Genomic DNA, 15,519 nt, shown 5'->3' on the forward strand with positions numbered 1-15,519 from the left:
TAAACGCTGACTCTCTGTACATTATCTGGAAATAATGGACAATGTGGGTATCTTGTACATCTACGGAGTACATTAGTTCCAGATAATGTACAGAATCATTTATCCCATTTATACCACAATGCCAAAGAATGTCATGTAATATTTGGAACTTTGTTGTTCTCCTGTATAAATATATATTTTTTTAAACCTGAGGTCTCTTTAATCTAACCTGTGTTCCCCACCAGTATCCCAGTGGAGAACTTTGAGGACCACAGTGCTCCTCCATCTCCTGATGAGAAGGACTCTGGCTTCTTCATGCTGAGGAAGGACAGCGAGAGGAGGGCCACTCTGCACTGCATCCTCACTGAGGACAGAGACAAGGTGGTGTCCAACCTCGTGGAGGCTCTCAAACAGGTCAGTAAGCATCTAGTCTCGTAGTGGACAGGGTGAGGGGTAGCCTGGGCCCAGTTCTGTTTTTTTCCCTGGTATGTCACGAGGCATGAAAATGACCATAGTAGTTGGCAAGACAGCACAAACAGATCTGGGACCAGGCTAGATGAGGGGCTTTCTCAGGGTAAAACGAAACCCTTATCAGATGTACTCCTTTCTTCACCCTCCTCTCATCACCCCTCTCTCCATCCGTCTCTCCCCTGTCTGTGCAGGGTTCTGAGACATCGGACACTAAGTTGAGACATCAGCATATCTCCACCCTGGTGGTCAGTCTGGGGGATTTTGTGCGCATGGCGGACAGGAAGATCATAGCCAACACCCTCTCCCAGCTCAAACTAGAGCTAGACTTTGACAGCACGGCCATTAGCCAACTACAAGTGGTGCTATTTGGGTTCCAGGATGCAGTAAGTGCCCTTTCTTCACCTATAAGTAGGTCTCTCTATAAGCATTACATGGCCTATGATAATTAAAATATCCCATTGTCTATTTGTCCACTGTGAATGGGTTGGAATTGAAATTGTCCTTGTATAGACCAAAGGCTCTGGAGACATTGAAGTATGATTCAAGGGGGTTTCGTAAACTGTTCACAGCTGAATTATGTCACCATGCTGCCATTGTTAAAACAAACAGTTCAGACAATTGATTGTGAAACACTTTTGACCTTTAAGATAGGGTAATAGAAGGGAAATGTGTCAGCTTAAAGCACATCATTTAAAGAGGTTGATTTTGTCCTCTGCCTCACAAATACAATTATGCAAATTAAATGACACTAGCCTGTAGCTGCCTGTGGGAGGCAGAGGTTGAAGCTGCCTCAGTCAATACTGAGCTCTGATTCCTCCTAGTGGATACATGTGAAACCAGCTCTGGTCTATAGGGTAAATTGTCTGCGAAAGATTACTATCAATTCACGATACAAACTTGTTTTTCACACTTGCATTTTCCAGAATGCTTGGCTTTTTATAAATGGCTGTCTCTCTTTTTTTCTGGGAAATGCTGTTTCCATAGACTCATTATATAGGGGGATATCTCAGATATCTGCAACCACCACACGCAATGTAAACAGACACCCGCTGGAGTCAAGCCTGTTTTCCTTTCCACGAATGTGTGGATACTGGTAGATGTGGATGTCCGTAGTACATATCCGTAGTACATGTGTAGCTGTTTATTAATGGATGGATTGTCTGTCTGTCTGTCTGTCTGTCTGTCTGTTTGTTTGTTTGTTTGACCAATGTGTCGCCAGGTAAACAAAGTTCTACGAAACCACAACATCAAGCCCCACTGGATGTTCGCCCTGGACAATATCATCCGTAAAGCGGTGCAGACTGCCATCACCATCCTGGTGCCAGGTAATAGCTGTGCCTCCAGCCGCAGAGTTTTAAATGACATTTTAACCAGGACACTGGTTGCCAGCTAAACATAAGAGTATGACTTTGAACAGTGTCCCAATCTAATCATAACGTATATGTGTAACCTTAGATACAGAAATGCACTAGATACTATGTAAATGGAGCATTTAACAAGAATATGTGTCTACCAGTCAGATGTCATTATAACAATTGCATTTAAAGATTATTTTCATCATAGAGGGATCTTTATTGAGGCCTGTGGTGTTGCTGTCTTACTATTTCATGTTACCTCTTTCAAGGTGCAGTTTAGCTGTTGGATATTAACGAGTTTTCATGATATTGCTAGTATTGCTGTAAAGGTGTAAAGATATATCACGTGTCCTTGCCCAGAGCTGAGGCCCCACTTCAGCCTGGCCTCGGAGGATGACCCGGCCGACCAGGATAACGTTGACGATGACGTGGAGCCTGAGGATAATTCCGCCCATCAGTGCAGAGCCCCTCCCAACACTGCCCATGACAACACGGTCGCCACCTCCGGTGTGAGCACGCTCAGTTCCACCGTCTCAAACAGATCCCATAATGCCCAATGCTCCGTCACCATGGAACTAGGCAGGATGAAGCTGGAAACCAACAGGTGGGTCATCGTGCTGTCATAACAATGATAATGACTGTCAGACACAAAACCAGAGATTTATTCCAACAAGTCATGAACAATCTTTGCTACTAACTCCACATCTGTGACCAATCAGTAGTAGATATTGCCTGTAGCTTCACATTAGTTCCTCACCAATGTAAATTATGTTATGTAGAAGGTCCCCAACACAGGGGCCTAAACACAAATATGTTTATTTTCATCATGGCGCCTGCAGTAGCCGTGTTTAGTAGTACTGTGTTTCCTCATTGAATGACCCTGTCTCCCCCTCCCCTCCTCTCTCCCTGCTGTGTCGCCCCAGGCTGATGGAGCAGTTGCTGGCGAGGGAGAGAGAGTACCAGGCAGTTCTCCAGCATGTCCTGGATGAGAGGGAACAGGAGATCACACTGCTGAGGATCCGCTCAGAACCCATCGGTGAGCACATCCCAACATACACTAGTACACACCTTTATCTGAGAGCACAAGAGCATTAAAAATACTACTTTTTAAATGCATGGAATTATTTGAACAACACAAACATCAGGAAACAGACAATTCATATGATTTGATATGTCTACTATGATTAGTTATAGTTGTACTTTTGTGTGTGACAGATATGCCTACATCATCTGTAAGCCAGAAGAGCCGGTCCACTGTGAGCCATGGTGACCCAGAGCTGATCAAGTGGCTGAGACTCCATGGGGCTGACGATGACTCCATGGACAGGGTAGGTCCTGAGGAAGCCCCGCCCCCGGCCACGTCTGTTTTAAATGGGTACATTATGTGAACAAACTCACGTCCATGTAATCCTATACTACAGTAAACAGCGTGCATTGTTGTAAAGCTGTTAAACCTAATGGCCTGGGTGTACCTAGAGGCTATTCATTGATTGTTAGTACTCTTTCTGCATACTGTATGTGTAAAACATTTATAACAGATACACAGTTGAGCAGCATCTATTGGCCGAGCTTCATCTCTTTAAGATAACAATGATTTTACCCATGATCCATCTTCCATTTTGTAGATTTTGACTGAGGATTACACTTTAGATGACCTTCTCCAGTATGTGATGAGAGACGACCTGAAGAGTTTGGGATTAAGGTATACAACATACAGTATTCTCTCCTACACTGTCAAATATCCAGCCATGTCAAATACCTGATTGAAACACTGTAATATCTCAAGTCCGTCTTCATCTTTCTCTTGTTTTCCTCCTCAGAGGTGGGATGCTGTGTAAGTTATGGAAGGCTATTACAGACTACAGACAGAAACCAGTGTGAGGAGTCCTCGTGTGGAGTTAGCTACCTCCACAGTACAGGATCACAAGCACAACAACAACAACTCAGTATTCCCCTCAACACTCACCACTGCACTTTAATCTCAGTATTTATCAGACCAAGACTCAGTCCTGATGGGGGACAGTTCCAGTGTAGTTTATCATGTATTGAGTATTGACACATGAGTTGTTTTTTGGAAATTCCTGTTTTCAAATGGAGTTAAGTGCCACTGGTTTTGCAATGTTCAACAGTTATGACATCTGTGCCAAGATTTACAGGGCAAATCATGAAACATATCTGAGAATTTAACCTTTAAATGTTATTTGGTTGTAGAATTTTCTCCTTACTATCATGTGTTTATTAGCGTAAGATTGACCATTTTCTAAAACAAGCCTGAGAGACAAAATATAACGTTAACTGATGTGTTTGAGCTTCTGTACATTATCTTGATAAACAGCATTGTTATTGCTAGTGGCTTCTTATCACTATTTTATTTAAATGTGTTTTATGGATATTCAAGGCTCTCATTGTCATCACTGCATTTCATGCCCTTTTGTACTTGTTTAACTGGTGTTGAAGGCTTTTAAACATCATAGCTCTTGAATTTTGTTCAAGTCATTTTTTTACGTAATTTACAATGTTAGGTATATTTTGTTATATAGCACATTTTATTGACAGTAAATTGCTATTTTCAGTGACACAATTTACAAATGGCTAGATGTCCTATCAAATATGTAACGCAAATTTGTGTTTGGGGGTTCACAGCAAAGCTGGAGCTGTTTATAAGCCTTCTCACTTAAACCCTCATATCCGCCGCCCCGTTTGACCTAGAGACTTTAAACTTTGTAAGTAGCTGTCTTTCCTCATGCTGAACAAATTTGCCTCAAGGACCCATAAGGTGCGTCAGGATAGATTTTTTTTCCAACCTTGAAACTTATTCACATGAACCATAGGACCGTATTTTTGTTGAAATGTGTCCGTTTTGTTTCATATTCATGATAGATTGATGACATTATTTGTGCAAAAACATATTATTGTGTAAACAAACATGTGTCTTGAAAACTTAACTGTGAAATAAAGGGTAAACTGAAATAATGCTTAGGGACTATTATGGCCCTTACATTTCTACAACTGAACACAAATAATGTGTCCTGGTTTTAAAATGTTAACAGGTCTAGTAGTCTAATAATATTAAATAGATATTCAGTTCTTCTTCATCCTGCAGATATATCTCTATCATAGGGAGATGTATAAAACCACAACTGACTGAATGTGAAACATCATCAATGCTAAGGGATTGGTAAAAAGATGACTGAGTTATTGATAAATCAGAAAATCCGATTTTACGTGTCCATTTAAACAACTGTAGATTCACTCCACAGTGGCCTATCAACGTGAAACTTGTCATCACTATCATGGACATCCCTAACATGAACCACACTGACTTTAGTATTGATATTTCAATAAACAAGGAAACTATTAACAACTCATTCTTTGCATATGTAATGCTAATGCTCAAAATCATCTTCCCCTTATGAACCATATGTCAGATTGACTCCAGATGTTGTATTTAGACTCATGGTTGCACATAAAGGATAGATAGTTCCTACATAACAGAGTGCTTGCTTTGTTACCCAACCGATCGTGTCCTTTTTGTCATCCTGTGAACCCTATCCATTGCTGCTTGCAGCCATATTTGATCGATTTTATTGATACTGGCAATGTAACAAAATTGTCGGAGGACCCAATTAATATTTTACTCTATAAAATGTATGGAGTTTTATTTAGCCTGCTTTCATTTGTAGCCTATATCTTATCTTTAAAAATGCAAATGCTTTAAATCAAATGTATATGTTTGAATGAAAATCATAACTGAAAACCCATGTTCATATTGTTATACCACCAACCTGTTCCTTTTTTATTTACAATATTTCTGTCAGAAATACACCTTTTGTTCAAATGTTTCCGTTTTGTTTCATATTCATGATAGATGTATTACTTTATTTGTGCAATAACATATTGTTGTGTAACACAAAAATGGGTCTTACTATAAATGTGAAATAAAGTGTCAGCTGAAATAATGAACTGAATACAAATAATGTGCTATGATTTCAAAATATTCACAGGTCTAATAGCCAAATAATAGTGAGTAAATATCATTTTTATTACTCTTGCAGACGTATCTGTCATAGGAAGTTGCATAAAAGCAAAACTGACAGGTGTGCAGAGACTGAACACTGTGACGTCAATTATTTTATTTTGGCCTCCAATCGCTGTGGATGTCCTGCGCCACAGATGTTGTGCGCTCCCTTCGCAGTGTTATCATGATACGGACAAAAGGCCTTCAGCACCGCATGTTTTTTAAAGAAGCAAAGGTGCTCACCTGTGATTCGAGATGATTGGATATGAAACAATATGATGCTTTTTCTTTTGCGTTATATGTTTTTTTTGTGTTGAAATAAGGGCCTCTCATCCGTCGTGAAAATAGCTGAGAGGGATGCCATTTAACTGCGTAAACATAATGGCTTTGGCTCAGCTTCATCGACTCATTACGTGTGTGCTGCTGTTCTGTATAGTGACTAGCATTCAAACCCGGTTCTCTCAAACATTAGAATTGAAATCTAAAATATCGGGGGTGGAGGAGCTCTTAGAGGAATTCCGCAAGCAGCTCCAACAGGACCAGACGTATACCAGGGAGGAGGAAGAGGTAGTTGACGTCTGTCTGGCTGATTTCAACGCCGTAGAGGAGCACATCATCCGAGCGACTGCCTCCATTGAGCAGGGAGCCACCTTCCTCTCGGCTCCTGACCGTGTGTACAGTTGGAAAGACTGTCTCCATGCCTGCTGTGCAGACCCTCACTGCACGGTGGCGGTGGTCCAGGAGGACATGAGACAATCGGACGACAGCCTCAGCTGCTATTTGTTCAGCTGCACCTATAGAAATAAAAACGTTTGTTCATTCGCAGCACAGGTAGGGTTTAGCACCTACAGTCGGGCTCACAATACAACAGGACACGTCATCTCCTCCAGTGGCAATGGAGATGTGAACAAATTGGGCAATTTGATTAGGAGACCTGAGGAAAACCCTAGAGTTGATGATGGCACTCAAATGCCAGGTGAGGTTCTGTCTGCTGTTAATTATATTGAATATAAATCACAGGTTTTCAATAAGATACAATATAAATGCATGTGTATTGTTTATGACAAAACATTCATAATACATAACTGGTTGCTGGTAATTCTGTTCTCACAACCACTAGCAGTTATCAGACTGGTGTTTGGCTTGGGTTAATCATTTGCTATTGCCCGCTGCTTCTAAAATGAGATTTAATCTGAGTGAGTCCAGGTGTGTTTGACAAGGTTAGTTCTGACTGGGCTGTTTTCAGACATGGACGAGCCGCCCCGCAGTAATGCCGGCCAGGATGTAGTTATCCAGCTGCCCACTGACTGTGCGGTACTGGACGGCCGGGACAGTGTGGACGACTATGGGGTCACCCGCTACGAATGGGCCCTGGTGAAGGGTGAACCGGCCATCAACATGAAGGTAAACACTAACACTGAAGAGTGCACTGAAAACAATGAAGCAGGTGTCATTGGTTAAAAATGTGGGGCAGGTAGCCTAGAAATTTATAGGCTATCCAGCAGCCGGCGCGTGGCCCGGGTCTGCCCGAAAAAATTGCCGGCAAATGAGCTGGCAACTGGAGGGTTGCTGGTTTCAAATCCTAGATGCCATTGCCTGCCGGTGTGCCCTTGAGCAAGGCACTTAACCCCCAACAACAACAGCTCCACGGGCGACCAGTTGCTGGTAACCTCTTCTCCAACCGGTATGCCGGTATGTATGTGTGTCCTGTCTGAAGATGGATGACGAGGAGGAGACCTGTCTGGCGATTGTGGCACATTTTGTGAGCATGGAGTAAATTGGGCCAACAAACAGAGGTTAGGCTTTGTAGAAATGCCATCAGTGCGTGTTCTGCAAACAATACAGTGGATGAAGGAGCGGCATGAGCGCAGTGAACAGGTAGACGTGGTTATGGACAGCGAGGAAGAAGAGCTGAGTGGAGGGAAGATGTGTGTTGAGGAAGAATGGTGCCAAGTACAACAAACCGTACTCTGCTGTCTCTGATGGCTCCGTAATTTAACCTGACGAAATGAGGATGAATATCTGCGGTGGCAGGTGTGGTGAAGAACTCTGAGTCTGGGACTCGTCTCGATGGTCATGCAAAGGATGATTCTGGCCCAGTAGGAGCGAGATTTTGTGGGGAAGTTGATCCCTGCCTTTTGGCTGATCCATATGTAGTCTCAGGCTGGGTAGAAAACAAATCGGCTACTGTTAAATCGGTGAAGGTAGCTTGAAGTAGACTTGTGATGATTTAAAGTCTTTCTTCCGCCTAGAGGGAGCGGGCGCTTCGTATCACACGCCTCGTGACAAGACCTGTGACTTGCTTTGCTCTCCAGAGCAGGGCGCCTTTGAACGGAGTGGTTACTGGGGTGGCGTTAAGTGTTGAGGTGGAGTTACTGAAATGGAATATTCCCTGTGTGTGATGCCCGCTGTTTGGTGCGACGCAGACCCGGTGGCGAGCGTGGTGGAACTGAGAAGACACTGTCCTTTTGGGTTTTGAAGCAGAGCCTTTACCTGAGAAAGCCATGTTAGTATATGTCAGTTATCCATTGATAGCATTTATGCCGAACCCACTAATGTATTTCAGACGCCAAGCTTATGGTCATGTTGCAGTGGTGTGTAGGAGGGAGATTCCGAGATGTGAGCAGTATACAATGGGAGGGTATGGGACAAAGGAATATGTAGTATTGGTGGAAAAAACAGTGTGTGCCAATGTTGCTGGGGATCAGAAATGCTTGGTGTGAGAGAGACAAGTTGAGGTTGCCAGTGTCAGAGTAGAACAGAAGGTGTCGCATACTGAGGCACTGGAGAGAGTAGAGGATGATGGGTAAAGGGTGAGTAGTAGGCCTAAGCCGATACAGAGTGGTATGGCTTCTTAGCATTCATTGCCATGGTTATCAACTGTACTGCAGAAATGGAACGTAAATCACAGAGAATAGATGATGTGGTGGCAGCTGCAAAGACTTGGGTGTACAAGTATTACTGCAGAAGTTACAAGGTGTGTTGAACAAAAGTAGTGGAATGGGTAGTTTTTTTTGTTTCGTTTTTTTTTAAACTAAAAAGTGATATATAGGTGTAAGGGGTTTGTTGGTGCAATTTTTCCCCTTTTCATTTTTGTATCACAAAATGTAACGAGATGGACCACACACTCCCGCTCAGTAGATGGCGACATGCACAAACACATGTGCCAAAGCCATGATACCAAAGAAGACGTGTACTTCTGAGGGCTTGGGATAAAGCAGAAGTCACATTTCTGTTGGACCTTGTGTACAATTGACCAATAAAGTGATCTTCATCTTAAAAGATGGGAAAACATAGTTTTGAAGAAAAACGTTCTCCTCAGAGTTGTAATCTTGAACGTCATAATGTTGCACTGTAGGTAGCTCTGACATGGTAGGTCTGAGAATCACGGCTGTCTCTTTGTTATAAAGTGAGCCATACACTTGAGGTATAGAGTATGGATGCTGTGTTTGCAATAGAAAACCGAGGTGTAGGCTAGGCTATAAAACAGGTCTAATTTAGAACACACACAGTTAGCAACTAACCTGATGTGTTTAGTTAGTCATGGGTAGTTAGTAGTTAGTCAACATGGATGTTTGCATGGTGCAGCCAGAGATCCATGATACACTGCGCTGCATATATGCAGATAAGAGGTTATTATATCCCAACCTGACCCAGGGACAAGAGCCCTATTGTGGGCTGAGAAGTGATGTGAGTTTTTAGTTATTGTGGAAAACTCGTCAGAAACATGACTCTCTTAACAAACATGGCTCCGATACATGCTTTGTGTCGTTATGACATGGCGTCCATGAAACCAGCCCAATGTTTCCAGTAGACTGTGTCTTTGCTTTCTGTCTAACATTTGATCCTTTTCCTCTGTAGGTGACCCAGCCAGGGTTACTGAAAATCAGTGGTCTACAGGAGGGCTCCTTTACCTTCCAGATGACTGTCACAGACACCGCGGGACAGAAGAGCTCAGACAATGTCACTGTGACAGTGCTGGCTCCAGAACACCAAGCTGAAGGTGACAAACACTTCAATCTCCTCTCTCACTGAAAGATATTCATTAGTGGATCTCGCCTCATTTCTGGCTAACATCAATAGCAATGTTTTGTTGTTGTGGTAAAATTGATTTGTGCTTTTCTGTGATCCTGTTTCCTGTAATGAGTACGAATGCATTACAGACAATGAACTTTGCACTGCAATTAAATCCTTGCCTCCATGGATTGAATCCATTGCATAATGAAAGCGAGCCTGCTATTTAGTGCTCAAACGAATTGAACAGTGCTCCCCTAGTGAAATGTCTGGCTGCCTGATAGGGCCATATCCATATGAGCAGGCAGGGAGTAATTGTAATCTATTCACTGCATTGAGGGGCTATGGATGAGATATGCACATATGGAGGAGATAAGAAACTCAGTCTGGCGTTCAACTTACTCTTGAAAGTTGTAGTAGTAGACAGCACAAGGTGCAATTTCAAAATAGAGACCTATTTAAACTTGTTAGAAATGTCCATATCAACTAGCCCATGTCAGCTAACGTTTTTCAGCTAGGTTTTTTAGCCCATTTTGTTGTAATGTTTGAGTCAACAAAATATCACACACAACACATGACAAAATGTGTAGAATTGCAGGAAATGAGCTTTAAAACTTGTCTGGAGCTGTAGATCACTGTCACAAGGCCTATATAAGATGTGTCTAAACCTATAAACCATGAATATCCTCAAAGACAGATGTTACAGTAACGTAATGGGTACAATGTACTATTACTATCCATCTTATCCCGAATTCCAACAAACATAAGATGGGTGACCTATTGAATACACAGAACAGCACTTTAACAAAGCAACCATAGGAAGGCTTTCAAGTATCCCTGGGGACTGTCATACCATGACGGGAAGCAGAATTGTCCAGAACGCTCTGACGAGGATCTCTGCCAGAGCTGTGAGTCACTCAGTCTGTCTACCTCACGCGGATAGCCACAGGGAGGCAGGAGCTCCTGGAAATGGTTGACGTCACTGTAAAAATAAAGGTTAACCCTGGGAATTGGCCTACATGGATAGGGCTAAATTGAAATGTTTCTTAAAGAATAAACATGAAAAGCATATGCATAACCATGTTAGCAATAGAAAGGGAATAGTTTGGAGATACTGGGGAAGTTATTAGACCAAAGGTGAGGACACAACAGTTCACATGACGTGAAGTGCGCATTTTACATTTACTGTACTTTTTTCCCACATTTGTTGATAATGAAATCTTCTGGATACATTCAGTAAGATGATAAGACAGTTCCTGGAAAATGTGGGATAGGTGCAACATAAGACCAAAAAATGACAAGGGTTTGAGTGAAAGGACAAACAGGTGTCTCTATGTGGCCTCTCCACAGTGTGCACAGTTCCTAAGTCATGTCAATGCATTTTATGACTCTAAAAAAGAGTTTTCAACTCTAATGTACTTTTTTTGAGCTCTCCTAGCTGTGCCGTTGAGGAACTAGAGCAAGCACACTTGTAGTTGCTTCGTTTGGAACACAACCCTGCATCCTCCACCATCACATGATTGTTTATGCAATTCCCCAAAACTTTCCATTATAAATTGCAATCTGGGTCAGGTGGGCATGATTTTAGAGCTTGTTCTATTGTCAACATGACTAGCTAAGTTATACAATACAATCTTACAGTGTTAGGCTTTCACAGAGCAATTCAGAGAAACAGATCATCATTTTGGTGCACATAGAACGGAGTCATGCGTGCATTCAGGTGCGTGCATTCAGGTGCGTGTTCCATGGCAAATTTTCTTCACAATAAACAAACAGGCTCATTCTGTTCAGAACAACCCAGTATGACGACATGTCATCTTGTAACTGTACATCAAACATAGTGATCATAAACGTTGACACTGTATATGACATTACTTTTATGATTTGGAGATGTGAAGTACACATTTGGAATCAAGGGTGGTCGGTCTGGCTTGCTTGTATGACATCAAAGCAGTATTTATTATAATCCTCAACATCTCATCTTTCAAAATACATGGAGTCATCCTAATTTACAGCATTTCCCTCAGACCAAAACAAAGTCGCACTACTACCGGGAGGGATGTGGATAACTTGTCGCGAAAGGTGTTCAAGTTCAGAACATCTGTCACTCAAAACCCACACAGCAGCTGTCAGTCAAAACTCATGTTCCCGTATAGCCACTGCGTTCCAATTTAAGCTCTTATTAGTGCCTAAATCTGCCATTTTCAACCCGTATATATGGATACCAGTGTAAAGGGCTACATAAATGAAACGTTGATCATATTGTAATATAATAATACAAATCATAATAAAATAGAGGGCTGTAGGTTTCCTGTGTGGACTTGCGTGTACTAGGTTGGATTGTAGTTTTCAACTGGATCGCACTAAGATGGAGTGTAGTTTGAGACTTGAGTGTACTAGGATGGATTTGTATGGATGCTGTACAGTCTGGAATATCAGAGCAAGGAGGGCTGCAGTAAATGAATGATGAGCAGGTGAATGTGTGTTAATACTGTGTCTGACAGCCCAAGATGACCCTACCCTGTCCTCTCTACAGTTGATGGGAACAGGAAGTCAATGACCCACCCTGCAGATCTACCCAGCCCACACAAGCCTGTGGCCCAGCCAGAGGAGACTGAGGACCACTCCATGGCCCAGGGTGGACCCAGGAAGACCATGGAGGAGGCCAGACCAACTCCACCACAAGTCCCTCAGACTCCACAGTCTGGTGACTGGAGCAAGGCAGTGCCCCGAGTCCTACCACTGCCAAGTCACAGTGAACAGGAGAGCCTTGTCCGTCAAGGTGCTGTCATTGTGTAGCTATTATCTAGCTAGCTATTGTGTAGTTACTACCTAGCTAGCTATAACCCAGTAGGCAATTCCATGCACATCAAAACACCATATAAACAGATTTAAACACAAACCTGTAATGGTTAACATGAACTACAGCTGTGAAGGAATTAAATCCATTTGGCATGTCTGCACAACATTCTGGTTGGCCAGAGTGTTGTCTTTGCTAGCGGAGAGCGGAAGGTTCTTTGTGTGATAGTAAGTGCAGAGAGAGGCAGATTCTCCCCTGTAGGCAGACATTGAGACTCCCCCCACCACCAAACACACAAAGCTGCTCTGGAAACTTTGGGGCAAAGCAAAATGCAGGCCACGGGGGCACTGTGAGACATGGAGGGCTGGGACAGGAGTGAGCCTGACAGGGGTCCTTCATTCCCATGTACCCCCTGAGCGGTGGAGCAAAGCACTCCTCTGTCCTCTGATCCCTGGGTTAGGCTAGCCTGAGACAGATGAGGCAAGGTACTTCTCATTTTACCTTATCACAGACTTTTCAGAGACCACCTGCCAAAATCTCTCCCTCCCTCTCTCTATGTTCTACCTGACCAAATCTCTCCCTCTCTCTATGTTCCACCAGACCAAATCTCTCACTCTCTCTGTCCCAGCAGAGCCCTGTGCAGCGCCCCCTGCTGTGGGGCCATGTAAAGGCATCTTCCCACGCTGGTTCTATGACCCTGTGGCTGAAGAGTGCAAGCACTTCATCTACAGAGGCTGCAAGGGCAACCACAACAACTTCCTGCAGGTGGCAGACTGCGTCAATGAATGTATAAAAAGAACAGGTGGGATTTTGCTAGTAGAGTACATTTTTGAAGAATTATCTGGATTCTGATGTGCATCATCATTACATATTGTATGAGGTGTATAAAATATAGGAATAGAATTATGCAAATGAATAATGGAAACAAAATTATTCAGGTCCCGCTAACAAGCAAACGACATTGGCTCCTCCCCCCACCACCAAACACACAGAGACAGGTACATTTAATTATCTTGTGATAATTACTCCTGAACATGATCATTCATGACCTTAATACAATCTCTCACCTGTTTCAGTCTTACCCAGTACATTTCCTGCGGAGGCCCTTAAAGTGACCATGAAGTGGCCAGAGATCAAACCACTACCAGAGCGTGACATGTTTCCAATATCCAAACCACATTCAGTAATGGGAGGACACCCAGGGCCTGAGTCAGGTCTGTTCAGCACCTGCTGCTTATCTGTTGATCTTTATTACAAAGGCTGTTTTGAATTCAAATAACATTTTACCTACACACTGAAGAAGGCTGTAAAACCGAAACGTCTGTATGCTATCCCTGATGCGGTGAAAATAATTAAAACATTGAATAACGAAGGAACCTTTATGCAACATCTTCTTGAGTCCGAACCCATTACATCCCTTTGTTTGTCTGAATTGGCGGGTTTTACGCACCAGCCAAGCTTCTGGGAGAGCGCCATGGTTCTCTTCTGATCCGTTCTTCATCCTTATCAACTTATTATAACTCTGTAATATTATGTTATACATGCAGAAATACAGATCGTATATGACAGTGTCTGTGACTTGCCTTTCTCTCTCTCTTCTCCCATGCAGGTGCTATACTGCCATTGGCTCTAGGCCTGATCATCACGGCTTTGCTGCTGCTCATGATTGGCTGTCGCCTGCGGTTGGTCCGCCACAAGCTGAAGAAGGCCCGACCCCTCACCACTGAGGAGTCTGATTACCTCATCAATGGCATGTACCTGTAGCAGCATAGACAGGGATGAATGCTCCACAGAACTAGAATGAGAGGTTCCAAGACCCTTCAATTCATTCTATTTATATGGGAAACCCCAACACTGTCAGTCAACTGTTGGCCAGGTGGAGTCTTCATGATTACCGAACAAACTTTCTACATCACGACTGTGTACGACTTCTTCAGGTGCACTCGATTTAGATAACTCGACGTGCGAGGTAGGCGGCGATCACTCTTTGGAATGGTCCCAAAAGTGCAAACTCTACCCACACAGCACTCCAGGTGAGCTAAATCAAACACAGCTTTTAACAGGAAATACATGTTTTTGCCACTTTTGTACACTCACTTAGTGTACAAACTGATGCTTGTCTACACTTAGGTTTGGAAAGAGATGCTTTCCTTTTTCTTTCATGATTTCTTTCACCCTTAAAGATGTTATTTTAATATTACAACAAAATGTCAAAGTCATGGATGTATATTTTCGTGGAGATATATCGTACTTCATTATGTAATACTCTTGCCACTGTTGTGCTATGATGCTGTATATCTATTAGGCTTGGCGTAGAATTTAACTTTTTACCAGACTACTTTGAAATATGGGGATAGCGAGATGTGTAATTTATTGTCTGTTTCAATCATTACTGAAAATTATTATTTTGTTATAAAACCAAGTAATTCCAGAAAAGCCCATATCAAGCCATAAAGCATTCTAGGATGTGTCTGGTGTGGTATGTTGCTTTTCTTTATCTATGTAGTTTCAATGTTGATGTGTAGATGTATCTCAAAAGTCTGTATGCAGTTTGTGTGAGACAGTAAAGTTAACTCTTGATCAATGTCTTTTGTGATTCTGTGCCAAAGGCTTAGGAGTATTTTAAATTGGTAAGAGATGCAATCTGAATATACAATGTGGATTCTTCCATCTCTGTTCAGCTATTGTATTCCACCTTTTGCCACTCCTGTCATTTGCCAAAGATGTGTCAAGAAGTGGAATGTTAGCTAAAAAGTCTGGTACACAGACTAAATTCTTCCTGCTCTACCACATATTTTTTAGGGTGGCTCGGAAATGGCAGTATAGAAGCCGTCTTCAACAGCATAGACGCGCTTGTAGCAATAAACACTCCATAGCACAAA

The 15,519-nt window shown here is 42.6% G+C and overlaps 2 protein-coding genes across 4 annotated transcripts in view; both read left to right on the plus strand.

Annotated features, from left to right (window-relative positions):
- The window catches only part of LOC135506032 (mitogen-activated protein kinase kinase kinase 5-like), a 63,838-nt gene extending 58,070 nt beyond the window's left edge, over window positions 1-5,768 (plus strand). The window contains exons 23-30 of one of the 2 annotated variants that reach the window (XR_010450330.1): window positions 225-393; window positions 642-833; window positions 1,670-1,775; window positions 2,166-2,409; window positions 2,729-2,841; window positions 3,021-3,180; window positions 3,431-3,507; window positions 3,626-3,648. Coding sequence is in view for 1 of the 2 variants with exons in the window: in XM_064925391.1 (XP_064781463.1) it covers window positions 225-393; window positions 642-833; window positions 1,670-1,775; window positions 2,166-2,409; window positions 2,729-2,841; window positions 3,021-3,133; window positions 3,431-3,507; window positions 3,626-3,686 (1,075 nt within the window). In the remaining variant the exon portion in view is untranslated. Of the gene's footprint in view, window positions 1-224; window positions 394-641; window positions 834-1,669; window positions 1,776-2,165; window positions 2,410-2,728; window positions 2,842-3,020; window positions 3,181-3,430; window positions 3,508-3,625 lie in introns of both variants that reach the window. The other variant, XM_064925391.1, reaches the window with a different exon arrangement.
- A 185-nt stretch (window positions 5,769-5,953) lies between these two features.
- Window positions 5,954-15,221, plus strand: LOC135506033 (low-density lipoprotein receptor-related protein 11-like). Of its 2 annotated transcripts, XM_064925392.1 has the most exons (8): window positions 5,954-6,799; window positions 7,070-7,227; window positions 9,685-9,826; window positions 12,374-12,619; window positions 13,269-13,439; window positions 13,576-13,635; window positions 13,714-13,851; window positions 14,247-15,221. In XM_064925392.1, exons 1-8 carry the CDS (start codon window positions 6,181-6,183, stop codon window positions 14,399-14,401), a joined length of 1,689 nt encoding a protein of 562 aa, XP_064781464.1. In that variant the 5' UTR covers window positions 5,954-6,180; the 3' UTR covers window positions 14,402-15,221. The 2 variants fall into 2 exon arrangements, with proteins under 2 accessions (XP_064781464.1, XP_064781465.1); XM_064925393.1 differs by lacking the exon at window positions 12,374-12,619.
- Window positions 15,222-15,519: the final 298 nt, after the last annotated feature.

Source organism: Oncorhynchus masou, chromosome 19 (genome assembly GCF_036934945.1).
Source record: "Oncorhynchus masou masou isolate Uvic2021 chromosome 19, UVic_Omas_1.1, whole genome shotgun sequence".
Lineage (NCBI taxonomy): Eukaryota > Metazoa > Chordata > Actinopteri > Salmoniformes > Salmonidae > Oncorhynchus > Oncorhynchus masou.

Coding starts and splice junctions, on each gene's coding strand:
- LOC135506033 (XM_064925392.1), top strand. CDS start 6,181: ATGCCATTTAACTGCGTAAACATAATGGCTTTGGCTCAGCTTCATCGA. Junction 9,827..12,373: donor TCCAGAACACCAAGCTGAAG/GTGACAAACACT, acceptor TCCTCTCTACAG/TTGATGGGAACAGGAAGTCA. Junction 13,440..13,575: donor TGAATGTATAAAAAGAACAG/GTGGGATTTTGC, acceptor AAAATTATTCAG/GTCCCGCTAACAAGCAAACG.